This window comes from Rhinichthys klamathensis, unplaced genomic scaffold (genome assembly GCF_029890125.1).
Source record: "Rhinichthys klamathensis goyatoka isolate OS25496 unplaced genomic scaffold, OSU_Roscu_1.1 h1tg000275l_1, whole genome shotgun sequence".
Classification (NCBI taxonomy): Eukaryota; Metazoa; Chordata; class Actinopteri; order Cypriniformes; family Leuciscidae; genus Rhinichthys; species Rhinichthys klamathensis.
In genome coordinates, this window is record NW_026606794.1 from 1,049,402 (window position 1) to 1,076,690 (window position 27,289).

Genomic DNA, 27,289 nt, shown 5'->3' on the forward strand with positions numbered 1-27,289 from the left:
ATGCTTTAGTTCTCTATGGGTGTATATGTGTAAGTATGTCAGTGAGACTGTGTTAAATACCCCATGCACTCAAGTTATGCTTTCTGGAATAAGAACATCACATGTTCCTAATATCAACTTCTGAGTAGCAATAGCAAGTAGCAAATCATGTGATGTAATCTAAAGTTTATTTTTTTTAAAAGGCCTTCACTATGTCCCACCCCAACTTCCTGTTTAAGTAGCGAATATTTCAGCACTGGAAAGAAAACTGCTTTCATTAAATGATTTCATGGGGTATTTAAGGGTTATAACCTTTTGTCCTTTGAATGCTCCTGCAGGATTTGCTGATTTGTTTTTTCATGAGATTTTCTGAAGGCATTCAGACAGTGTGTCGGGTTAAATATTCTCCACACATCCTTCTACTTTTCCATTTCTTTCTCTCTCTTCTGGTTCCTTTGTCTTTGAACTCTCATTTTGTTTTTCTTCTGTCTGAGCTGTGTGAGCGTGTGCAACTTTGTGTCTCTGTGAGTGTGAGCGTATGTATAGCTTTAAATGGATTAGGGTGGCTTGTGATGGAAAAAAAGCACCATTAACTCTGTTGTAAGGTTGCTGTAGTCGTCTGTAATAGGCTTAGCTTCTCTCTGCCACATAGCAAGGTGATAGCATGTTATTTCTCCACCACAAGCTCAACTAATCCCTGCATAGTGGTGTGTGGGTGTGTGTGTGTTTCTTTTGTGCTTTTCTGTGAAATCAGCACTCTGTTTGACCTCTCTCTCACTCCCTCTCCCCCTCTCTCCTGTACCATACACCACTGTCTCTCACTTTAGATGCCCAGATGCATCTATCTATCTATCTATCTATCTATCTATCTATCTATCTATCTATCTATCTATCTATCTATCTATCTATCTATCTATCTATCTATCTATCTATCTATCTATCTATCTATCTATCTATGTCTGCCTGTCTGTCTGTCTGTCTGTCACTCAGTCCATCTTCCTATCTATTGCTCTATCATTCATTTCTCTGTCTATTGCTCTATCTATTGCTCTTTGGCTTTAACTCTATCATCCATCTATCTGTCTGTCAATCTATTGGTCTATCTATCTACCATTATGTCTGTCTCTCTGTCTGTCTATCTATCTGTCTGTCTGCCTATCTATCATCAATCTGTCTGTCTATTTATCTCTCTGTCGTACTGTCGGTCTATTTATCACTCTATCTAATGTGTGCAAAGTGCTGTTTCTAATGGAATGCTTCTCCCTCCCTCCCTCCCTGCCTCCCTCCACACATACGCACACACTCGTGTTAATGTGTGTGTCGATTTGTGCGTGTGTGTACGGAGGGGCCGCTGTCTCTCTCCCCTCAGCCTGAGCACCCCCGGGTCCCGCGCCTCCACGGCTTCGGCCGGCGCCGTGCTCTCCTCATCAGTCTCTTCCTCACGCATCCGCCATCACAAGTCACTCTCCACCTCTGCCCATCCCTGTCCCACAGACCTGCACTCACACCGGCCCAGGCAAGTCCCCACGTCACCAAAGAGAGAACCCAAATCTGGGAACTGTAGCATGTCTCAGGGGGGTTATGTATTCTTAGAAATCATTTACTTGGCGTGGAAAAAGCTTGCAGGAAGCCAGGGAGTGACAAGAGTCTACAAAGTCAACACTGGGAGACGGTTGTGCTACAAAACAAGACAAATTTTCATATTCCTGCTGAAAACACAAGCACAGCTAGTCACCAACATATGTTTTGGCTGGTGGTCCACAGTATGAGATAATCTCGACTTCTCTTCCAGAAAATTATGTCAGAATTTTTTATTTGGAGTGAACTGCCCCTTTAACCAGCAAGATATTTTTGGTCAACCACTTTCATTGTGCAAAAAAACAGCCATGCTTTTTTTTTTTTCTCAAGGATTTCAGGAGTAAATAAGAAATAATAATATTTATTACAGCTTTTATGAAGTCATGAGTGATTGTTAAGATGGGATGTGAACGGTGATACCTGGACCTTAAGAATGGGAACATTGATGTTGTTTTCTTAGTTTCTACCTAACAACCATGTGAATGTGCAGTGTGGATAAATTACAATAATTCAACACAGACCCCACTTCACTTTACAGCCAAATGATTTCTCAATCATGTTCCCCCCCTTTAACCGTTGTTTCCTGTCCTCTCTGGACTATCACTGATGAAAGTTGCACAAAGCCACAAATAAAACCGCATATTCACACTAAACACTGACCACGTCAGAAACACACCATCAATTGTAGCGCTGCAGCGTAAAGTGTCAATGGTTCGTGTTAGCCTGTTAGTGCCGCTGCAAGTGAATGGTTGGTCTGTTGCATGCAGTGACCTGAGCCTCTTCCGAGCGTGGTTGGGGACCATTGAGAGAAGGTACCGCTGCTCTGTTACATCATCTCTCTCACTTCTCTGTGCTTCTCTGCCCCCTGTGCACTGTCTCCCCTCTGGAGTGAATCGTACCTCAGTGCAAGGGCCATATATTCAGATCTGTGCACTCACTGTATATATGTGAGTGAGAGAGTGAGAGACCATGTACAGCACATAGTGTGGCTCAATCTGTCTCTCAAGGTTCTTTCACGTGACTCAGTCTGGACACAAGCGTTGACCTCCACGGATACTTCAAATAGCTTACAGGAAAGACATTTTTGCAAGGCTGCTTCAAGTAAACTGAAAATATTGTATTTGAACTTAGAACTGATCACTAGCGATGGCAAGGTCATTGGTTTCTGTCCCAGTGAATGCATGAACGGATCAAATTTGTATCTTGAATGTCAAATGCATAAATGTAAGAAAAAACAATCTCAGAAAACTTTTGGTTGCCCCCGGATCAATCCCTCTTACATCTTGTTTGGATTTTCACACCAAACTCTGTTGAAGGGTCAGTGCAGAGGCAAACTGAACTTTTCATTACAACAATTAGCACGAGGGTAACCAACATTGACGCGAGTCACGTGTAAGGGCTTTCACTTTGACACCTTAGAACCATGTGGTTCGCCACTGTGAAAATCTCTGCACTAAAGAGAAAAATATAAATGGAATATGTGAAAATAATACTAGATGCATGTCTCATGTATGTTCTGACATGCGTCATAACTGCAGATGTGTTTTTGCAGTGGCGTGGGTTTGTTTCTTAAGCTCCTGCTCCTATTTGCTAGAGTGAGTGCTCGTATGTTATTTTTACTTTAAACATCCAGCTGTGTGCCATATCTAACATACTACTGTGTTACTATGGGAAAATCTTAGTCCCTTGCTTAGGTGTCATGTTTGTGTGTATTAGTTTGCGCATCCAGAGTTTGTAGATAACGTTTTCCCCAAATTTGCCCCTGAGTATTTTTTGCTCCATGGTATTGTGATAGTTAGACACTATCCTAGTGATGTGCACAGTGATTCAGGTTCCCGTTCACTCCAACCTGAAGTGTTACTGATGACTTCTGTGAACTTTTGTGTAAAGAGGGTTTGAGAAGGTCTTATTTAGGCAGTGTGTTGGGCTGTAGGTGGATCTGCAGAAGGTAAGTTATGGTGGATGTCTAAGGCTGTGGCCAAAGCGTGAACCCCCCCCCCAAACCAGTTAAGCGGAAATCCCGCCCTGCAGCTAATTTCATTGGTTAAGGTTACAGTGACGGGTACGTTTAGGGATCAGTGTTTGGTGTTGGCAGTCAGTGCAGTGATTGACATGACAAATGAAATCTTTAGAATCGGCTGCAGGGCGGGATATCCCCTGAACTGGTTTGGAGGAGGGGGGGGTTGGGGGGGGGGATATCAAACAATCGCGTGGCCAAATAAAAAAAAGAAAAATGCTTGTTTGAGTCAGTGGCATTGTAAATACTGATCCCCATCAACCAATTAATGTTTTAGAGTCAAACTCAACATGAAATGATGGTCGAAATCCATTTTACTTCCATAATGTGACACATTTTGGTGTGAAACTGAATATTCAATGATGATATTGTTGATCAGGACTTCATTTTATCCGTTACCATTATCCATGAGGAAAAGGGATATTATCGTTAACTAAAACTCAAATTAATTAATTAAAAAAAAGTTTACATATTGTGAAATTAAATAAAAACTTGTCGGCTAGTTGCCAATTCAACATTTCTCATTTTCATGTAGACTATATCAATGATACTAAAATAACACTGGTTTGCACTGATCAGGAATTGTTTAGATCCTAAAAATTCTGCCATTTAATTTAATTTTAATCCATCAAGAAGTGATTGGATTGCAGAAAGTGTATACACTAATATATTTCTTTGGAGTAGCATGCACAGTAAGACCAGAAATGTGAAAGTAAATGGGCATTTCATGTTGACTTATTAAGTTGAAATCTTAAAAAGTTTTCATTTTCTAGAAGTGGACCAGTGTGTGTAACCTTGTGAAATCAGTAGCAACAAAAATGTCTGGATGTTCTGGATGATAATCTGGTGTCCGTATACAGAGCAGATCGTAGTTCATTATTCCAAACACAGCTATGCTTCTGAGAAGGGTCCAGCACACTTCACTTCCTGGCTGAAGTGGATGGACAGTGTATTATAATCTAGCTTTGGCAGGTTCAGTTACCCAGAGTCATGTGACCTCTCTGGCTGTGCTTGTTCCAGTTGGCGACTGGTTCCGACTAGGTTCTACTACACTGGTTGGCACTTAAACAGATGTTGGCATGGACCTGACATGGTTGGGTGAGATTTTCACAGACAGTGTGCAGAAAGGACAGCGATGGGGGAGGTGTTCTGTTTCACTGCACTCGCTTGGATGAACACACACTCTTACTCTCACACTCACACACACAAATTGCAGTGAGCGAGTTTCACAATATCCCTGATCTGTGTGTTTCTGTGTTGTGTGTGTGTTAGATTAAGCCGATTAAAGGTCTATGCATTGGGTTAGAGATATGATGTGTGTGTTCTCTCTCTGCAGTCGACATATTTAATTATTTTGAGATTACATAATATAAGTTTCTAGAGCACTGCAAGAGCCAGAACAGAGCTCCTGATACATAATCTATTGTTCTACCATAATTCAAATTTATATATATTTTTTAAAGTTCAACATGATTTTATGGAGATTTCATAAATGCATAAATCAAGTATTTACATTTTGAATCTCCTTTGAATATGTAGGTTTGAAACACCCATTATCAGTGGCTATTCTTTCTGCAGACAGTGAAAATCAACCTTCCATGCCCTATTTTATTTTATTTAAATAAAAAAACATTTAAATGCATTTAAATAACGTATATATTATAATCAAATTTATTTAAAATTTAAATAAATAAATATACATTTAAAAAAAAATACAAAAATTGGGGGGGTGGGTGGGGGGGGGGGGGGGGGGGATACTAATCCTGCTATGTCCTCATCTTTATTTATGTTCTTTTGTTTGGGGAAAATTGCTTTGTCACAGTGATCCCCCACAGAGAGCACCTGGCGCTTCCCCATCAGCCCACAATATCAGCAGCGCAGCTGGGACGGACCGTACCAACTTCCCCAGAGGGGTGCCCACCCGCAACACCTTCCACCTCGGCCAGCAGAGGGGCGCACGGGACCAACAGGGTTCGCCGTACCACGGAGCCCCCGCTTCCCCTTCCCTCTCCCATGGAAACAGCCAACAACGACGACCCGGTGCTTCCGGGATCTTCAGCAAGTTCACCTCCAAGTTTGTGCGCAGGTGAGACAGACAAAAGAGTGTTAATAAATTATTAAATTGACATAGGAATGAAAGTCATTGATTTCGAGAAGTGTTAATGGCACGGGAAGAAGCCTGTGCGTGGTGGTGTGAGGATGAGTGTGATGAATCCCGGGTATTTTCAGCAGTTAAATTTGGATTAGGTGGTGATGAAAAAGAACAGAAAGAGACTTGGAGACAAAGTGAAAGACGACCACACTGACACATCAGCACATTCTCACACCTCCTGCTGAGGGTTTTTTCAAAAGAGTCTGTCTTTATATTCAGTTAGCATGTAGAAATCGGCTGCTTGGTTGTCCATCTTTGATCAAACAGCTTTGCAATAGATTTGTCCTTGCAAAGCACCGGCACATTGTTCAACAGGGTGTTGGGTATTGTCATAATTTCACCCACAAGGTCAGGCCTTCATAAGGCAATCAAAGTGCTGTCAGTCCCCATAATCCCAACACGAATCTCAGCTCATTTATATACATGCAGATTTCTCATCAGTTTCATCATCTCCGTCTCCGAGTTCCAGCACACACTCCCAACACATATCTACCTTTTCTGCACCTCCGTGGTGACAGTATCCTTGGTAACAGCTGAGGTATTGCATTCCCCTGCTCTATAAATACTTGTGGAGGGGACACCTTGGCATCCACTCACTAGTGCCGCAATAGCAGTTTACAAAAGAAACTTAAGGCTTACATTATGGGTTACGTTGCTACATTTCTTTAATAGCATATCACCAAACTGTTCTGTTGGATCTAGGCAGTCATGTTTAAACTGCTAGACTCGAAATCCCTCAGAAACACTGAGGAAACGAAAGAACACACCTTCATGGTCAGTAGTCTTTCATTTGTATTCAGTCTCAGATTTCAAAAGGGTGAAATGAAAGATGACGTTTTCAATTTTGTCCATGTGCATCTGTCTGTTTGTTTTTGTGTCCTTTTGTGTACATGTTCAAGCATGAACAAGATTTGTGCGCTTTAATAAATTAATGTAAACATCCTTTCTTAAGGTCAACATGAAATTGCATTCGCAAACCATTTTACTTCTGTAATATGACATTTTGCTCAATTAAACAGAATATCCATTTGGATTGTTAAAAGTGGGCATAATTGATATAATTGCTACGATCTTTATTACAATACCGTTCAAAAGTTTGGGGTCATTTAAGATTTTTTTTTTTTTTTTTAAAGAAATGAATACTTTTATTCAGCAAGAAGGACTACTAATTAAATTGATTAAGAAGTGACAGTATGGACATGTGTAATGTTACTAAAGAATAAATGCTGTTCTTTTAAACATTCTGTTCATGTTCAGTATCATAGTTTCCACAAAAATATTAAGCAGCACAACAGTTTTCAACATTGATAGTAATAATAATAAGTGCTTCTTGAGTGTTTCTCTGAAGGATCATGTGATACTGAAGACTGGAGTAATGACTTGCTAAAAATTCAGCTTTGCCATCACAGGAATAATTTACATTTTAAAATATAATAAAAAACAGTTATTTTAAACGGTAATGATCTTACAGACCCCAATCTTTTGAAACGGTAGTATATATATATATACCATTCAATTACTGCTTTAACAATTTGCAAGATTTTTTTTATCAGCAAGGCAGCATTACGTACAATGAGTTTGGCTGAAACAATAACTACTGGCTCTTGGTTAAGATTATTTTCACCACTTGTGTGGCTTAGGTGTGACATGAAGGTTAGTCATGTCAGAGGCAGAGCTAGTGATAAAGTTCTGATAAACTTTTTTCCTTTGGAATAATTTGCATTGATTAATTGGGCATAGTTTATTTCATGCTGGCTTTAAAAATACTTTTAGATTAGGCAGTTTACATAACTCTACTTAGTTTGTGTAAGCATTCCAACCCTTTTATGAGTGTTAATAATTGACTTAATAGTTTAATTGCATGCATTTGACCCCGATTACTAATGTTATTTGCTCATTCTGTACAGTTTAAACCGATAACCCATCAAATAACCACAGACTGATTGTTGCTGTGACCAAAGCAACCTGACAACTTTGACGTTTTCATTTACCTTTTTTTTTTGCTCTTCAATTTACATATATACATATCTTTCCTTTTTTTTCTTTTACTTTTGTTTTGTAGAAATCTGTCATTCAGATTCCCCAGAAGGTAGGCAATGATGACCATGACCTCCGCCCCCCCCCCCCCCCCCCCCTGTTTAAGGCTTGTTTTGACCTTTTTATTTCTCTTTCCTTGTTCCTTGTCTACATCCCTCAGTGTGTTCTGTGATTGGCCCTTTTTCCTGGTTGTTTATTTTTTGTGCAATGTCATGACCAGCACTAACGACCAACTTCAGCCCTAAAAACACCACCGCCTTCAACCACAGTAACACTCAGCGCCTTTCCTCCCCATCTCCATCCTTTCATTTCCCCCTCCCTGTCAGTTTACCTGGTGATCTCACCTGTGTGCCCCAGATTCTTTGTGTGACTAGTTTCTCTGGCTGCTCAAATAACACAGGGCTTTGATAACAAGACCTGAGGTCATAATTAAGATGGCTAATAGGATATGATGTCATGGAAAAAGTAGCAAGCATGGTCATTTGCATGCGCTACCATTCAAAAGTTTGGGGTCTGTATTTCTTTAGAAAGAAATACTTTTATTCAGCAAGAATGCATAAAATTAATTAAAAGTTACAAAAGATTTCTATTTTATTTTTAAGAAATTTTTATTCATCGAAGAATCCTGAGGAAAAAAAGTATCTTGGTTTCCATAAAAATATTAAACAACTGTTTTCAACATTGATGATAATAAGATATGATGATTTCTGAAGGATCACGTGACACTGAAGACTGGAGTAATGATGATGCTGAAAATCCAGCTTTACCATCACAGGAATAAATTACATTTTAAAATATATTAAACAGTTATTTTACGTTGTAGTATTTCCCGATATTGCTGTTTACTGTATTTTCGATCAAATAAATGCATCCTTGATGAAAATAAGAGACTTCTTTCAAAAAACATTTAAAAAATCTTACCGACCTCAAACTTTTGAACTGTAGAGTATGTCGTAATTGTTTTGGCATAGGTTGTTACCCCATGACTTCCTCTATGTGCCAAGAAGAGGAAGACGTTGCTTGAACATCTGAGCAAAAAAGGGAAACAAAATACTATTAGCAATTATAATTCATTTTGATCATATAAAAGTCAATTCTAGTAAGACATTCTGCCATTGTAATTACAAGTGTTAATGTCATGTATTTTTAAAGGAAATTTTAAAGAAAAAAGGTTGAAGGATGACCGAGACTGATGTTATCTTGTGCAGAACAACTTCAGGAGGGTTTCTCTCTTTTTTCACTTGCTCATTAACAATGACAACAGCTACAGAAGCTGAGACCGACCAGCTGCCAGGCTTTGTCCTGCTCAAACACCTAAAGCCAAACTTCCCCATCGCACATCTCTCTCTCTCTCTCTCTCTCTGTTTATGCGGCACTGTCTAAATCTGTTTGACTGATGACTCACTCGCACACAGGCACCTGGTGAATGGATGTCACCATCTGTCTGTCACTAACCACTTGGGCCACTGGCACAGATACATGGAGTCTGAATTAACAAATGAAAGACATTTTCTTCCTCTGACATGATTATTTACGTAACTGAAGTTATGTGTGGTGCTTATATCGTTTTAGAGCCCAACAGAGGGCGCAAGCGAGCAGCTTATTGAAGGAAATATGTCTTTGCGCCCTCTGGTGGTCAAACCTGAAGCCTGTATTTTGTAAGTTATGCCTGTTGGTGACACAACCAATTATTCTTTGCAGGATTCATCCAGTTTAATTTTTCATGTTTCTTTCAGAGCTTTAAACAGTCAAATGCTGCTTTGCTTGTTTTTTACCGTTTATATCATGAAGAGCCTTCAAAGTCCTGAGCTGTTTCTCCAACTGTGTTTTATCCTCCCTGTCTGTCCACGTGACTGAGTTTGTGTGTGTTTCTGTCCTCTGTGTGGTGTTTTCATATGACTCTTAGCAGAAAGGCTCTGACAGTGATGCCAGTTTGCTAAGGGCCTGTTTGTCTGTCTGTGTGTCTGGTGGCATGTTCGGGATGCTTGTGTGCTCGGCCAGACAGACTATAGGGGCAGGTGACTGTTGGATGTGAGTAGTTACCATGGTGATGGGACTAGAATCCTTTAGAACATCTTGGAAAGACCTGCATCATTCCACCCCACTTCATGTTACTGAAGCAGTCTGTCTGATTCATCTGTTCATTGGCATTGCACATACATGACTCCATTGTTGCATACAGTAGATCAGCACAGTAACTGTGAGTGAGCACTATTGTTGTCGCACCATAATCGTAAAATCGATAAGCGTTATAAATAATATATTAAAGCAATATCACTCAAGGTCTAGGCAAGAGGCTCTACACTGCATAAATAGAACTGAAAGTAGTGTTAAAATGGGAATGAACAAGTGAATTGGTGGAATGTGGTGGTTCTGGAGGGGTAAATGTTTTCATAAACTAATGTGGCACTAGACCATCCTTCCCCTTCCTGCTCACTGTACTGATTGAGTTAAACTAGAACTCAGACTAAGACTAAACACCTTGCAATTTTTTTCGAGGAGCCCCTATGAGGGAGAGGGTCGAGAGGAGGGAAGCAGGTGAGAACAAAACAAGGATTTCTTCATCAGATCTAATCAGTAGATCCTTAGAGGTGTAATTGGGCAGCAAAGGGGCTTTTAAATGGTTTTTAACAAATATTGGTAGTTACCTAGTGGGATTTAATTGGTGGATTAATTGCAGTGTGTGGATGGGTATGTGCGAGTGTATGTTTTGATTTTTAGTCGATTCATAATTTGTGTTCACAAAGAATGAATTTCAGATTTCTGCCTGTCTTCTATTTGGCAAACACATGCACAGTTGAAAGGTTTCTGCTTATGTTTTTCTGACTATGCACAGCTTATAATAATCAAATCTTTAATGCTGTGAACACATTTGCGATGCACCTCACTTTGGACTTTGGTCTCAGATATTTTTTAGCATCATCATGATCAGGAACCAAAAGTAGTATTAGTATTGTATTCATTTTAAATATTGCAAATCAGACCAATGTAATGCTGCCTTTAAGTCATATGATTTTATTTATAATTTTACCATGCATAGATGCCTTCACAATATCTTAATAACCAGTTTTTTTCTGACTGTTTCGGTTAGGGGTGTTTCAATTCAAGAATCTTCATAGAATCAAAGTGTCAAAATATTCAACAAAAATCTAAATATTGGTCATAATTAAGTTTTACAATTTAGTTTGTAGGCATTTTGGTTACTGCTGATGAAGTGATAAAGCTTGTCAGAAAATATCACTGCTAGTTTATTAGGCAAGAGGTTTAAAAGACCAAACTTTTTCAGCGGAAGTAAAGTACACTACTGTTCAAAGGTTAGGTGTGGTGAAAAAAAAAAAAGCCACTTATTCTCACCATGGCTGCATTTATTTATGTGACAACAGTAATATTGTGAAATATTATTACAATTTAAAATAACTGTTTTCTATTTTGAATATATTTTAAAGTCCCCCTGTAGTCAATAACTTGATCCCTTAAAACTCATCTTTAATCACCAAAATGACATATTTAAACTTTTTTTCATGTGAATTTTTTTTATTCATGCCTTAAAATAGCTTGAATGTAACTCTACACCCTTCCTTCATTTAGTATACTCAGACTCATGAATATGCAAATTAGTCCTTGCCTCCACTCACTCACACCAGCTCAGAAAACCTGATGCACTCGCTCAACTTTACTGTAGTAAACGCTGCATAATGGTATCGCCCTTATAATGTCGGACACATAACGTTTTTTTTGCTTGACTATATTATCAAATAGCTAATAAGGTGTTGCTAATGTTACACAAACCATATTCCTGTTCACATCTCAGTCTGCCTTCTAAAAATCAGTCTCCTTAGAAACACTATGAACAACTTAGAACATCATTGGAAAAGGGCATATAGTTCATCATAACATCGTAATAGACATCATGAACATAATTCACCCGCTATATTGCTAAAAGTACCTGATTTTTCATATCAACAGAAAAATATACCAGGATAACCTTGCTCCTCTTGAGACTCCCCTGCTTAGTAATGATATGCTGAAGCCCCCCCCGCATGTTGATGTGATTGGTCACAACATGTTTGTGACGTAAGAAACAGCCGGTTTCAAACCGTGTTTTTAAGACTGTCTTTAGTTCACTGCAGTTTTAAAGAGAAAATACTCAGCAATGGTGCTGACTTATGAATTTGCACATGGTTTGTCTTAAAGCATATTAAAAACACCACATAGACATAAACAACATTCAAAACTTGATTTTTGAACTCTTATTCCTGTGATTGCTAAGCTGAATTTTCAGAAGCTATTACTCCAGTTTTGATGAATTTTGTTTATCCTTGCTGAATAAAAGTATTCATTTCTTTAATACATTTTTGAACTGTAGTGTAGATAAAGCATCAATTACACACCTTATGTGCATAGTGAAAAGCTTCATGAAACATGAAATTGCCCAATGCGTCATTTTTACCAACAACATCATTTTCCGCATTTGTCAGTAGCTTCCCAGCAGGACTTAAATGCAGCATTAAGCATTCTTGATTGTGACACACATAGTGTTTAATTACCCAGTTACCTGATTCTCCTTTTGTCACCGAGTGTCATTTAGTGATTTGAACGAGCTGAATCATATTTAGTCTTCTTAAGGCTGAGATTCAAAGCTTCTTAAAGTCACACTAACGGGCTCAGCTGTCATATTCAGTCCAGAGTCAATAAAACTTCCAATTTCTACTTTCGGCGTGTGAGGTGCAGCAGACACGAGAATGCCTCAGAGTGAAAGGTGTTCATTTGAAGCAGAAGCCTTTCTCTGTTCCATGTGTTTGCGCCACATCAATTTGCACATGAACACACGCATGCGCTCTCCTTTCCTCTGCAACGTTTCCAGTTGATTATTGCCGTATGTCTCTCTCCAACCATGTCCACTGCCTCATCCTCTCTCTCCCTCCCTCTGACTCTTCAACCCTCAAATTCCCTCAACCCTCCTTTTTTCTCTCTCAACAATTTCTCACTTTTCTCCCACACACCTTCCTACATCCTCTTTGTTCTTTTTCCTTTCTTTCTGTCCTCATTCACCCCCTACTGATATTATTCTCTCAACCTCCCCCACCTCCATCCTTCTCTGTCCATCCCTGTCTCCCCAGAACGATGCTCAGCAGCGCAGAGAAGTCGGAGAAGACCAGTGTAGGGCCAGAAGACGACAACAAAGACTCCTCCTCCTCCCCGGGCGACGGGACTCCTCCGACAGCGCCCGTGTCCTCGCTTAAAGACCAGACGAAGCCTCGCTCGCTGCGCTTCACCTGGAGCATGAAGACCACGTCTTCCATGGAGCCCGGCGAGATGATGAAGGAGATTCGGAAGGTTCTCGACGCCAACAGCTGCGAGTACGAGCTACGCGAGTGCTACATGCTGCTGTGCATGGCCGGCAATCCCGCCCGTGACGACTTTGTGCAGTGGGAGATGGAGGTGTGCAAGCTGCCCCGCCTCTCGCTCAACGGCGTACGCTTCAAGAGGATATCCGGGACGTCCATTGCCTTCAAAAACATCGCCTCCAAAATCGCCAACGAGCTGAAACTGTGAGAGGAGAGAGATGCGAAAGTAGCATTTTAAAGTCTCTGAACAGGGATGAATGGAGAATATACTGCTCAAACACAATCTGCTCGTATGGGTAGGTACAGAGAGAGATTTAAGATCAGATTCATACAAACGGGGGGAAAAATTGCACACTGGCCCTTCAATCCTGCACAGAATGGGGATTCAGGTTTAGAAGGGTAAAAACTCTGCAGGTTCTTGTTCTGAAAATGTTCAATTCAGAGAGCCGACGGGTCTCGACACGGTTTGTTTCTGCAATTCATTTCAGTCTCTCGCACACAAACGCACCTATTGCCTATTGAAACAGACAGAGCATAAAACGGCAAACTTGAAAGAGGGGTGGCCATTGACTTCAGAATCACAGGGTGGAGGTGGACAATTATGTGTGTGCCCCCTTCAGAGAGAAACACACACTCTATCTGTGTTTATTTCTTCCTCTTAATCTATCAACAGGGTTACGCCTCACCGTTGTTCAGTAAGGGCCAGCACACTTGATCAATACTGAGAGGACTAAATTCTGGTTACGGTGATTTTATTTCTTAATCGGCTGGGTTTAGATTTGCTGCACTGGAATGGGTGAATTTCTGTTGCCTTTTTATTTTCTTAAAGAAATTAAATGTGTTTCATTGTTGTATTTACCAATGATTATGTTTTAATATTATTCCTAGGAAAAACTAATTATTTTTCTTTTATTTGTGGTCTCGTGTTCTTGATCGTTCTATGCCTTTGTATAAAGAATGTCTGAAAAAAGCACCACATGACTCCCACTGAACCTTTCACACTCTTGCCCCACTTTGTCACTAAGGATTATGGGGCAGCAAATACTCTCCTCATGCTTAAAAAAAAGTCACTGGAAAAGACATTAAAGGACAAAATCCACGCAACTAATCATTCCCATGCCATTTTCGTGACTAAGGAACTGATGCCAAACTGCTCTCCTCTGCATCCACGACCTTTCATGGTTCAAGCCAAGAACTTTCCACCTCCGTCTCGTCTGTAGGTGGCTTTTTGGCGTTACTCATTTGATGGTACTCTCTTTATGAAAGCGTGTTGTGATTGAATGTGTATGTGTGTGTGTGAGAGAGAGAATGACGATGATGATGGAGTGTCATATCTGAATAACCAAAAGGCTTGCATCGTTTCATATTCAATGCAGAGACTATTAATACGTAGCCTTGAGACCACAAGTACCTGCCATGGAGAGTCAAATATTGGTGTTCTGTTAATTCCAATATTTTGTTGGCATTATCATTTTCACTATTGAAATCAGTTCAGATGTCATTATCGCACAAGCAGATCAGTAATTAGAGCAGACAGGAACCAACCTGCAGATGTGTCTGCGTAAAAAAAAGAGCAAAAGAGTACACTGGCAACAAGCTAGAACACAGTGTGTTTCCATCCATTTCTGCTGAGCTGTACATGCTTGCATGCATCCTCTAGTTGACATGGGGTGCACCGTCACCTCTTGTTGTGTAAAGAGGAGGGGGGGGGTTGGGATCAGATCTGTGCACATGTGTGTTTTAAATCTTCATAGAAAATAATGATTTTCTTTTTTCTTTTTTGTCATGTACTTTGCTGTTCTCACAACTGATCATTTGTTCAAGGTGCTGGGGATCCAATTATATTAAGTATTGTTTATTTTTCAGGGTTGATATTTTTATTCACAAGTTTTTCGTTGCTGTAATTTTATTATTTGTGTTCAGACTCTTTGCTGTCGGGATAGGAGGGTTCACATAGAAATACACCAAATGTTTTTTTTTTGTGCAAAGATGATTATGATCAATGATAGTAATAAAACTATTAAAATCAAGCTGTCTGTGATAAATCCCATGATAAATCTACTTTAAATCTGAGGGGTTTTTGTCCTAAACCAGGGGTTTCCAAAAATGTTGGAGATCCCCATGTATGATGATCCCCTTTTGAGAGACCACTTCTAGAAGTTCTAGAATATTAAGTTCTAGACTAAAACTAAAGGCAGCTGTATTTTTTCATATAGAAGGAAAAATTACTGTATAAGAAACATTAAGATTTTATTGTTGGCTTTTTATAATCACTGTACTAAAGCCATAAGAAACTAAAATATTATTGATATTTTAAACCTAACCCACGAAAGAAGGTACGACGTAAGTTTGACCCACATTTAAACTTCTTTAAACACTGGTAAAACTACTTACTTTTTAAAATGTTTTGACTATTTTATAGTGCATGAATGTGCATGCAAAGTTTCCACACATAGATGTGTTTTGGAAAGGCTGTACAATTTTTTTGCCTACAATGGTTTTAGTAGTCAAATGTTGTTTCCCACGCAATTTGTCAAAAATGGACACTAAAAAACAGCAAAGAGTCAGGTAAAAAAAAAGTTTTATGAATACAGATTTGTATAACACTAGAAAGTCTGTAAAATCTTGATTAACGGACAACTGCGTTTACGTAGCCTCCTACCTGAATGGAGAGCGGAGCATTGAGTCGCGCGCAGACCACAAATAAAAACTGGCGGGAACAGCTCCGAAGGAAGGCAGTGACTGGTTCTAAAACCTGCCATCTCAGACTCTGTAAGTTACTGAAACCACACCGAAAACACTCTCTAGACACGCGTGTGTGACGTTATCCAGTACGATTCCATTCACACATCATGGGTCAAATACGGTTATTCACAGAACAATGCAGATTTGTTTAGTTTTTTTTCTGACTGTTGAACTATGGCTGTCAACGACAAAATAATCACGATCCATCTTATGATTTATATCTTTAGAAAACAAAATGAAATCATATTAATTTTGTTCATGTGTTAAAAAAGTATTGCTTATTCCTTATCTTAAGTCTACATGTTAACTTTAGACAGCTGAAAAACGAATCTAGTGGGACCTCCTTGTGGCCCCCAGACCCATTTGGAAACCTGTTCTGATCGCCTGCGGAAAGCATCATGTTGCCTCATATTTCTGTGAAAAATTACTAAAAATGTGTCACATTCGCACCTGTTTGGAACCCGATTAAGGATAATGTGTATCATCACCTATTAGTGCATGTGTATTTTAGGGTCTTGTATAAAATAGCTGTAGTTTACATAGAGTAACAACAAACTCGTCTGGTCATTTTCACTTTATTCTGAAAAAAAAAAAAAATCTAAAACAAAAATAGTCACAAGCAAATCCAGTTCATATGTAAACAGTTCTCACATACATACAACATTTTGGAAGAGACGAGTACTCTCGTACGAGCTTCCTCGGGAATCATCTTTAGTGTTTTGATGCTTCTGTGTTTGTGCCTTTAAGAGCGAGATGAAATCAGTGTATTTCAGAGTTGCAACAAAAAAAAATCAAGTATTTTGCATCACTTAGTGCTTAGTCAATATTTACTATTACTACATAAATTCACTACCTAACATTATCTCAAGGACCTAATTATACAAACGACAAAAACGCTTCACCCAGGACGATTCTATCAGCATGGCTCTTCAATGGCAGAGTGAGTTTCCTGACACCAGGTGTACTTCACAACACTCGGCAGTGCCTGTAGTCATGCACACTAGGTGATGTGCAGCTGTTGCCATAGAGATGGTGGAAGGAACAACTGAGTCTGTTGTCGTGGCAGTTTTTAATTCCAGTGTATAAGGTTTTACCCCACAATTTTGGTTAAACTTCCAGCTTCCGCTGAGCTTTTTATGACAGATGGTGTTTCAATAGCTGTAGTTACAGTGGAAGCAGTTGTGCTTGAAACTGTTCACGAGGTATAGCTGTAGGACCTGAGGACAGATGGGTTCGTGGGGTTTGTTTTTTGGCAAGACTGGGGGTTTATATGCATTTATATGGAGGATTCTTCTCGGTCCTGAAGTGAAGAAGCAGATCACACTGTGTGTTTCATCCTTCCTGAATTGCTAAACGTGTTTTGGTGCATGTCCAGCTTTGCTTCCAGTTCACCTCTGGGTTTTTTTTTCTTTTCATATTTCTCTTGAGAGGCATTACTACATTGCCCTTTTACACTGATTTGAGACCAAATTAGGTCTCCTAAAAACCATTATAAAAAGGCAAATGTTCCATGGCATCAGTGTGACTGGGGGGATTCCACCTTCAGCCCCACCAGTGAGGGCGGCAGCTGTCCAGCAGAGGCAGAGGAGGAACTTAGAGAGTTCCTCAGTGCCCCCTGGTGGAGCGAGGATGCCACCGCAGGTCTGATGAGCGGAGGGGGAGGGGGAGGGTGATTGTGGGGCGTCCGGTTTTGTAGAGGTCGCGTCTGTAGCGGGGGAGGCTGGCGCAGCAGGCTAGGGGGCGCTGAGGGGGGTGCCGGCCGCAGTAAGGGTGGAGGTTGAGTGAGGGGTGGGGATGGCTGGGCAGAGTTGGGGTTCCCACCAACACTAGCATCTGAAGAGGGCAACAGACTGTCAGAGTGAGGCGGAGAGATGCCGTCCATCTTCACCTATAATAACAAAGAAAGATAGAAAAGAGAAAATGAATTCCTCGGTTGTTGTTAACTGTTCTTTATCTCGAAGATAAAAGCCCTGCCTGCTGAAACAAGTCCTATTCCACCTATTACACAACTCAAAATCTCTCTTACCTCATCATCTTCCGCTCCTGCCGACCCATTTAGCTCCGTGTTCACAGTCCTCCCGCTGCTCCCTTGCACCACTTCCTGTTCTGCCTGCCATTCACGTAGCACCTCCTCAAGATTGAAGCGTCTCCGGTAGCTGACGAAGAACGAGCTGACCTGCGCTGACGTCTTGTTGCCAATCACGTCCGCTATGGCTGCAAAGTCTTTACCGTATCGCCTAATAGCTGGAGAGCATGTGGATGGAAAATAGCTACATGATAAATCTGTTCACAGCAATGCTTAAAATGAAACAATATTATGCATTCAATCTGTAGTATCTCCTACTTGCAAATCCTCTGACATCTTGATTTAAAATGTCATTTAATACTTTGAAAGTAATAGCTTTGGATGCACTCGCGCAATGACACTTCTTAAAGTTGGCACAAACCAGAAATTGTGCCCACAGATAAATAATTGACAATAAATACTTCAATATTACATAACAAAAACAAGAAAAGAGCATTTTAATTTCATGTCGACTTAATTACTGTAAAGTGTCATGAAAGATTACAAAGTGTTTCTCCGAGGTGAATAGGAACTACCTAATTTGGCATGAGACCATCAGTTTGGGTATTATGAACACTAGTAATGTTTACCACACTTTTAGGACAGGTATTAGTTGTAACATACATTTTAGCAAGTTAAGTCTTAGCTTAGCTGGATTTAGCTACTTTTTGATGTTTTCAATATATATATATATGCAAGTAAACAAGTGATCTTTTGGGAGGATCTTCTCTGCTCTCAAACCAGGAATTACAGAAGCATTCTTTTATTTTATTTTTAACTATGGATGCATTAATTTAAAGCTCTGGCTGATAACCAATAAAAATATATAAAAATTCTACTCGATTTTGTCTAAATAAATAACACTTCAAACTAAAATCAGTGGTGAATTCAGGCATCACATCATTATAATGTACGATATGAAATATGGATATTCATTTTGAGATCTGATCTTTAATTTATGGATATCAGGAATTAGAGATATTCCAGCTCACCTTGAACAGCCAGGAGCTGCTCCTCCGTCGTCCAGCGAGTGTTGATTTTTTGAGAGGGCTGAAGGAAATGCAGAGCATGCAGAAAAATTAGGGGTATAATGTAGCAGAACTATGGCATTTTGATCAGTATCTACATTCACACTCTCAAAATACATTAAATGGCATTTAATATTGTGCCTTGCTTTTTAACTTTTACATGTATACCACAATATACTGCAGTTCCAATTTTTCAATGTAGTGTGAATGACAAATGTGTGTGGTTTGTGTATCAGAGCAATGGAGATGAAAACTTACCTCTGAAGGTCTCATGCCTTCAATTTCATCACCCAAGTTGTGCTTGAGAACGCTGTTGGTTTGCTTGATACTTTGGACCTAAAAACAAAACAAGAGAGCCAAAAATGTTCTGAGAGGTGATCACATTTCTTCATTGAACATTTCTTATTATCATCAATGTTAAAAACAGGTTTTGCTGCTTAATATTTTTTTTAGTAACCATAACACATTTTTTCAGGATTCTTTGATGAATAGAAATTTCAAAAGACCAGCATTTATTTGAAATAGAAATGTCACTTTTGATCAATTTAACACATCCTGGCTGGTTAAAAGTATTAATTTCTTTAAAAATCTTACAAACACTACCAAAACATTGTGATTCGATACTGAAAGTGTGTTTCCATGCACATTACCTGTCTCTTAAGTGACACTAGTTGTGTGTCCAGCTGTCTGATAGAAACAGTTCCTGAATCAGTGGACGCAGAGAGGGTGACGATGTCCTCCTGTTCCAGGTACATGCCTTTAGGAGGCCTACGGCGAGCACGAAGAGGGTGGTGTCGGTACTGCGCACCCTGGTTCTCTTTCCGAGTCGGAACAGACTTGCTTGAAACTTTATCACTCCCTCCTCCATTTCCAGAGTTCAGCTTTGCAGCCTGAAAAGCAGCACACATGCAGTCTTCTTTTAAATTAAGATTTTAAGGTCAAATTCTTATGAATGTCTGAAGGAAAATGTGTATCTTTAGGTCCTGTGTATCACTGGTCATTTTTTTGCAATAATTTTGAAACAACTTTTTGCTTTCACTAGTCCCTGACCACTGATTTTTATAAGTACAAATATTCCATTTAGTCACTAAATTAATATAGAATTAAAAGCTGTATGTTTAATTATGAAAGAATTAGCTAAATGTGTTAGTTTAAAGTTATCATGATGAAATCAAAGTTGACAATTCTTATTTTTTATGAAATTTTGCAGTATTTATCATAAATAATTTATTATTTAAAAAATAATTAGTGTGCCCTTGCAATCTTTAATTAGAATCACTTTCATCATCTCTTCTCTTCTGATGATGTTTTTACAACCTGTCACTCACATGACATCACAGCAATAGCTAACCACAACCATTCAATCAATTATCAATAGACAAAATCAAGTCCCGCATTTTTTCTTGTTCGAGAAGCTAATAGGGAAGAAAAGTTTTAAGTTCCGTTAGATGCCATTGAGTCTAGTTATCTGTTACACCATAGGCTCACCTCTTTCTTGGCGTTGATATCAAAATCACTGTCACTGCCTGGTTCTCCTTCCTCTACCTCATCATTACTGGCAGGAACAAAAATACACACTTTGTAACCGTGCATGTCTGAGAGCCCCAAGCGTTATGATTCATTGTCATTTCTCTCCATCTTTCTCTCTTTTGCTCTCCTTTTACCTCTCATCCTTTTCTCTCTTGCTGAGGAGCTTGCGTGCTTGGCGGTCCATTACACTTGTTCGGGTTCTAGTTTTCTTCCAGGAATAGTAGTACTTAACCAGGCTTGAGATCAGCTTGTCTGGAAGCTGAAAAACAAACAAACTGATTAATACTCTGAAATGTCCTGAATCAAATTTGTAACATTGAGCATGTGAACTCAATGTCAGATGTTTTTGGAACTTTCTTAAAACATTTCAACGGATGACATTACAACAGGTTGGTCTCAATACAAGACAACAGCTCAAAGTGTTAAAGTGAGACCTCTCTATGACTCTTTACATGGATGAGTGATTCTACATTGGGCCGTATCTCAAGATGCCTGCTCTTCTGTAGTTGCAGGCAGATGTGAGAGCAGCAGATGACTCTTATATAACCCATCTTGCCTCCATCCCTCCCGCTCACCATCTGTTGGATGCGATGGAAGCTCTTGCCATGAAAGCTGAAAGCCTGTTCAAACAGAACTTTGTCTTCCACTGTCCACTCATCAGGAAAGGGAGTGAAGTTAGCCAGGTCAGCCAGTGACTTCTCCACATCATGCTTGTGCCACAGAAGCATGCCAAGAGCCTGTTGATATAAGACAGAAGCACTGTAACAGTCATCTATGCGTCCATCTAGAGGAATTCCCCATCATGCCTAACATTTAAGTGGAATGGTACCTGTTCCATGTTGTATCCGTGCTTCTCTTTGGCCATCAGAATATATTCATCCACTGCGAGTGAGAGAATGGAAAATAAAGTTTCTTTACAATCCAAAATGGCAGATTTGGTGACTGTGTACCAAGGAATGGGAATTGCTAACGACCTATCAATACACACAATGATGGTACCTACAATATAAATACATTGAAAGGCATCACAATAGCATAATAGAAAACAAAGAATTTAAATAAACATAAATAGAAGGGCAGTGAATCTTTGGATTGACGGTGAATCAATTCAAAATAATGGGTTTCAATTTGATTCAAAGTTCAAAACAAATCAATTGGATTTGATAAAAGATACGATCCAATTAACAATTTGATTCAGTGTTTTTTTTTTAAATACATTTATAGGATTCTTTAAATATTTAATATTTCTTAGGCAAGAAAAAAAGAAATACAAACGACACTAGACCTCAAAAGAAACATGTTTAAAAAAAAAACAATGAAGAGCAGAATGAAAACAGAGTGTGTAGACAGTTACTTTGACCAAACCCAAATATCACAACACAACATAATTTAACTACTTTTAGTTATACATATATGCAAATAAAGAAAAGCATTTAAATATCGCACATTATCTTAATGAATCATGATTCATTTCAACATTTTAAATGGATTATTGTGATTCACAATTTAAAGGTAGTTTCAAGAACAAGGCATTTCAATCTGCAGGACTTTTTGCATCTAGAATATCGAGAAAACTTAAAACATCAATGCAATCTTGTGAAAAAATACACATTGCATCAATATACAACGGCACAGTATACTGGCTTCTTTTCTAGAATAAGAGTAGTTTCTTTCCTTTTCTAAAGCACTCCATCAATGAGTCAAACTCTCAGCTGTTTTTAGACCTTTTTATATGTGAATAATTGTTCCTTACACATGGCATCGGACACTTGGCTGTTTGGTGACCAGACCAGCATGCTCCTCTGTTCATTCTCACTATAGCGGGATGCACAGTCTGTCAACACAAAGAACAAACATGTCTGTCACACGGCACAGCAGCCTCTCTCAAATACCTCAGCAATCGTTTCCTCCTCACACAACCTTGTTTTTTCACTTCTCTATGCCTCTCTGCTGTTTTTTTTGTTTAGTTTATATATATATATATATATATATATATATATATAATATATACACACTCAAAGACTATAGCTGTGTTCTCTCCTACTCCCCATAACTTGAGTGCACACAGAAACACCTACACACAGCCCTTTATCTTATCATGCTCATGCAGACTGAAAAATGCATGGAGTTCAGAGATATATTCATCTCTTCTGAGATTAACTCCCATCTTCCTCTTTACCTGGTTTAAACTCTGGGATCTGTGCCTGGTAGTCCCCACCAACGCGGATCATACTGTCTGTTTTAAAAGAGCAAGAGCAAAAAGGACGGTCAGGGAGAAGAAGAAAAAACACAGGCACATTCAGGCAGGCAGAGTTAAAAACAGGCAGTGCATCCTCACAGACGGCAGAGGGAGAAAAGTGGGTGGAGGGAGAGGAGGAAAAGAGAATAGGGATGCTTGACCGAATACACATACAGACACTGATACATTGAAACATTTTACACATAAACAATTTAGGATTGAAACTATTCTAACATGTAAGGGAATAAAGGTGCAGATGGTGGCTTGGTGTTGCTGGGTTTGTGTGTGAATGTGTCAGACACACCATGTGTGTGTTCCTCATCGCTGCTCTCTTCCTCTGAGTGGTGGCTGTTCCCGTTTGTGACTGTTTTGGCCCTGCTTCGGGACAGCACACCAGACCCTGATCGCTCCATCACTGATGGCATGGCTGAGAGAGAGAGAGAGAGAGAGAGAGAGAGAGAGAGAGAGAGAGAGAGAGAGAGAGAGAGAGAGAGAGAGAGAGAGAGAGAGAGAGAGAGAGAGAGAGAGAGAGAGAGAGAGAGAGAGAGAGAGAGAGAAAAGAGAGAAAGAGAGAGAAAGAGTTCAAAACAATCAGCATTGGGGCCTTTGTTTTCAAAGTCTTAAAGGGATAGTTCACCAAAAAAACTGAAAATTCTGTCCTCATTTACTCACCTCACGTCTTTCCAAACATTAACAGTTTTTGCCCATACAATGACAGTCATTGACAACATTGAGCCCTAATAACTAACTGAATGGACAAAATAGACATTTTTCAAAATACAATATTTTGTGTTCCACAGAAGAAGGCCAGGCTGGTTTAGAACAACAGAAGCATTAGTAAACGATGAATGATAATTTTAAATACTGTAGGCCTATATAAATTATGCCTTTAATCTAGCAGCATATTTGATGGTAACTAATTCTAATTGACTAATATAATAAGTTATGCTTCTTGGAAAGAATTTGATCTATTTTTATTCATAAGACATATTGCTGTAAAAAAAAAGAAAAAAAAGTGTCTTCACAGCAATATTAAAACAAAACCGACAACCAGCATAAGGAGGTAAGATGTTATGCTTCTTGGAAAGAATTTGATCTGTTTTTATTCATAAGACATATTGCTGTAAAAAATGTTTTGTCTTAACAGCAAAATTATAACAAAACAGACAACCAGCATAAGGAGGTAAGATAGCTAGTCGGTTGAATCACCACATGAGGTTCCTCACACTGGCGAATCTTTGGTTTCTTTATTGACTTCCTCAAGTAACATTTTCCCAACGGTCACATGATTATACACACGTATTTTCTTTCTGTGAACAGCCGCAGTCATGAAATGTGGTGATAAAATCAAATTAGCCTCCAATTAGTATAAACAACTGAAGTATATCTGACTTTATGGAAATGAAGTCTTGCTCAAGAGATAGAGAAAGATGTTGTGGAGGTTTAAATGCTCTTGGCGGTGTTTTGAGCGGCAGGTGATAGAGTTAATTTCGCCTGGCTGATGTATCAAACCACAAAGCGCGGGATATACACTTTAGTAAAATGTTTCTAAATTTGTAACGAATTGAGATAAGTTTAATTTATTTCAACGCCAATAAATATGACTTTGACTCGGTGGACCAGAAGTCTTTGTTTCGCGAATGCTTCCAGAAAACTAACTAGGAGTGAACAGTAGAGCTGGCATTTATCATTTTACAAAAATGTAACGTAGCCTACATGAACAGTTCCAGAACAACAGATATCCTTTAATCGTAAACAATGACCAAAGAATTATTTTCTTAAAGCTACTGCCATTGTGATAGCCAACTCTCGCTATTTTCATAAATTATAACTCAAGAGGCTGTTTGAATTGTGATTTTGAGCATCCAAAACAACATCCAAAAAAAAAAAAGTTAAAATGTCTCTAATCTAGGCTAGCCTATACAAGTGGACACAAAAGATGCATTTGCGAGATGAAGTACTAGCGCAATCAATTACATAATTGGGCATAATACATTATTTTACGCGTCATCAAAAGCCTAAATAGGATTAAATATTCGTTCGCACTTGCTAAGTAAAAAAAATTGTTATGTGTCATAAAATTAAGCGTTGAATAGAGTGTGTGACGTCACGGCCAGTGTCTCTATTGATTGAAGTTGCCGTCCGGCTCAGTGTGAATTTAAACGTGCTCTTCAGATAAGCCCAAAACACTCAGTTATGTGGCACTGAACTGTCCCTCGCATAACAAAGTATCCAATCAACTCTTAATAGCGTTTCAGCTGAAAACAGTTATCGATTGCCCCCTTAAACTCCGAGAGGTCGCATCACTCCGACCACCATCCAATCATCCGTTCCTTGTTCATTTAAACATTTCTCTGAGTAAACGCGCACGGATTTTGCTCGGGTAATGATAATGCATCATTCAAACTTAAAAAGTACAGAAAAGGAAAACAAGCATCTTTCCCCTCACCTCACTTTTCGCACAGTCGCTTACTCAAGCCTGGGTCCTTTTGTGTAGAGCCACGCTTATGTCCCTATTCCAGTTGATGGCTAGCTGTCGCTGAACATTTGCCTTATAACGTTAGTTGCCAGTCCGAATAGCAGTTCACTACCTGGCTTGGTTTCTTTCTTTCTCTCCTATTCAAACTTATTAAGCAAGAAATAAGTGCTGTAAAACATCAGCAATACGTACGTTTGGTACTATTCAACTACATTAAAGCTTCAGTGGATTTTCGCACGTTTCTCATTCTCTCCAGTTCATTGCATCGGTCGCATACGGATCCTATCCGTGTGTATGTGCCGGGGAGACCGAACTCCTCACAACCGAGAAAACCTTCCGCTATGTTCGCCTCTCCCCAACTAACTTCCATGTCAATTACATAGTCCCTTTAACCGGCATCAAATTCATAACAAGTGCTTCGGACAATGTAAAGGCTCGTTCCGTGAGTTAATCTGACCCTCGCAGTTCAGAAACGCGCAATATTAAAAATAAAATGTTTCATGAAACCCTCGCGTCGTAGAAAGCCGTTATTCAGACGTTAATTGTGCCTGTGTTTATATTTAAACATATTTAGAACATATCTGTCAACTCTCTTCATGAAACGAGCTCAATACCGATCATTACTGTGTGCTTTACCTGCGGTGCTCCCACATTAAATCAGACGGAACTACTTCCTGCTGTGTGTGCGGAGGGATCCGTCAGCTGTGCATTGCAGTGCTGAGGCTGCCTAGACCCTTCACTAATGTATGCAGGAAAGGGGAAAAAAGCCTAGAACTTGCCCATTTACCTTAATAATGAGCATTTTATGATGGATATCGTGTATTAGGCTTCATATATAGTTATTTTACAACATCCAGTTGATAAAGGGTGACTGAGTCCTAAAGAAATCAATATAATTTACACTGTAAACCATGGACCCTGGTCTACAATAATTAAACATAACCTGAAGGTATTACAGGTGAGAATAAACTTGATATCTAGACACAACTCTAATACTGACAGAATAAAGATTAAAGACTGGATTCAAACTGGTCTTGAACAACCCCTCTTGACACTATCTGCCAGCAGGCCCCAAGTGATGGACAGATCCTTCCTTGTACACCCGTATACATTGATACTCTTTCTCTGTGTTTTTTGCAGACAAGAACAGAGACAGACATACCAGCACTTGTGGCACAAGACCCCTCCCAGCCATTCCCTCTCTGTCTATGTGTTTCTCTCTCCAACCATCTCCTCCCTCCCCTTCTTCATGCCTGCCAGTACTGTGCAAAAGAACCATCTCCATTTTCTCTAACTCACCTTAGTTGTCCCTTTATGATGATCTCTCCTTTCTTGTCTCTCTATCTCTCTCTCTCTCCTCTTCCTCTCTGTTAGACTTCCTCCATCCTCATCACCTCTGAGTTCCTCTTTCCTCCCCTCCCCCTCTCTCTATTCCTCCTCTTCTTGCACTCCCCTCACCACCCCCCACGCGGGCGTGCGCGCGCGCACATGCACACTAGTCAGAGAAAGAGGTTTTCAGTGCTGTTTTCTGCTCGCAACCACAGGCCCGAAGGTGTAGTTTTGCATCTCTTGCCCTATTTTTTTTTTTACAAGAACTCTCTGCAATAACATGGAAGCCACAGCCCATTGTTATCGTGCCACATTATAGTATGGCCTTTTAGGTCGTGATCTGCTGATTTATAAACATTTTAATAGGTATTAAAATCACTCCATCGTGGTTATCGAACATGTATTAAGGTTCAGTGTGAGTTGTGCTGCAACGGAAACGGTGGTTTTAACAGCGGTGAACTCTCTGACCCCCTCCCTTGTTTCCCCTCCTGAAAATGGCATCTCTCCCCGTCGCGAGACAGATTACGCGAAAACAAAAGGTTCGGGGCGGGGCTTCGTGACGGCCCATCTGCGGGAGGGGCGTGGTCAAGGATATGTAGCGTTCTTTGCATTCAACACATGGATCGACCTTATAAGTTATGACTGTGGATTGTTTATAATAAACAAGCAATGGGTGTTCAGCAAGGGATATGTCAAGACCATCCTAGATGTGTGAGGTTCAAAGTTTACTGTAGTGTTCGATGTATTGAAATGAATTACCAGT

At 39.6% G+C, this 27,289-nt stretch overlaps 2 protein-coding genes across 12 annotated transcripts in view; one reads left to right on the forward strand and one right to left on the reverse strand.

Moving 5' to 3' along the window:
• Positions 1-13,965, forward strand: part of mark2b (MAP/microtubule affinity-regulating kinase 2b) — a 51,528-nt gene extending 37,563 nt beyond the window's left edge. For 2 of the 9 annotated variants that reach the window (XM_056268701.1, XM_056268702.1), the window contains exons 15-19: positions 1,349-1,495; positions 5,397-5,660; positions 7,789-7,815; positions 10,263-10,301; positions 12,884-13,965. In XM_056268701.1, coding sequence (XP_056124676.1) covers positions 1,349-1,495; positions 5,397-5,660; positions 7,789-7,815; positions 10,263-10,301; positions 12,884-13,319 — 913 coding nt within the window. In that variant the 3' untranslated portion in view covers positions 13,320-13,965. Of the gene's footprint in view, positions 1-1,348; positions 1,496-5,396; positions 5,661-7,788; positions 7,816-7,923; positions 8,336-10,262; positions 10,302-12,883 lie in introns of those variants that run through there. The other 7 variants (XM_056268703.1, XM_056268709.1, XM_056268708.1 and 4 more) reach the window with 7 other exon arrangements.
• Positions 13,966-16,415: 2,450 nt separating this feature from the next.
• rcor2 (REST corepressor 2) lies at positions 16,416-26,611 on the reverse strand. 3 transcript variants are annotated; one of them, XM_056268711.1, is made up of 13 exons: positions 26,497-26,611; positions 23,023-23,145; positions 22,659-22,715; positions 22,233-22,313; positions 21,309-21,361; positions 21,055-21,216; positions 20,614-20,738; positions 20,438-20,504; positions 19,600-19,839; positions 19,208-19,285; positions 18,914-18,971; positions 17,883-18,100; positions 16,416-17,744 (listed from the first exon to the last, which is right to left on the reverse strand). In XM_056268711.1, exons 2-13 carry the CDS (start codon positions 23,141-23,143, stop codon positions 17,373-17,375), a joined length of 1,632 nt encoding a protein of 543 aa, XP_056124686.1. In that variant the 5' UTR covers positions 23,144-23,145; positions 26,497-26,611; the 3' UTR covers positions 16,416-17,372. The 3 variants fall into 3 exon arrangements, with proteins under 3 accessions (XP_056124686.1, XP_056124687.1, XP_056124685.1); XM_056268712.1 differs by lacking the exon at positions 26,497-26,611 and adding an exon at positions 25,834-25,877; XM_056268710.1 differs by lacking the exon at positions 26,497-26,611 and adding an exon at positions 25,168-25,662.
• Positions 26,612-27,289: the final 678 nt, after the last annotated feature.

Bases quoted from the DNA above. Each gene is read 5' to 3' on its own strand.
- rcor2 (XM_056268711.1), bottom strand. From the start codon at position 23,143: ATGCCATCAGTGATGGAGCGATCAGGGTCTGGTGTGCTGTCCCGAAGC. The intron at 21,362-22,232 runs GTAAGGAACAAT...TCTCACTCGCAG, and splicing joins CCAAGTGTCCGATGCCATGT to TGGATGAATATATTCTGATG. The intron at 19,286-19,599 runs GTAATGTGCATG...TTTTGTTTTTAG, and splicing joins TAGTGTCACTTAAGAGACAG to GTCCAAAGTATCAAGCAAAC.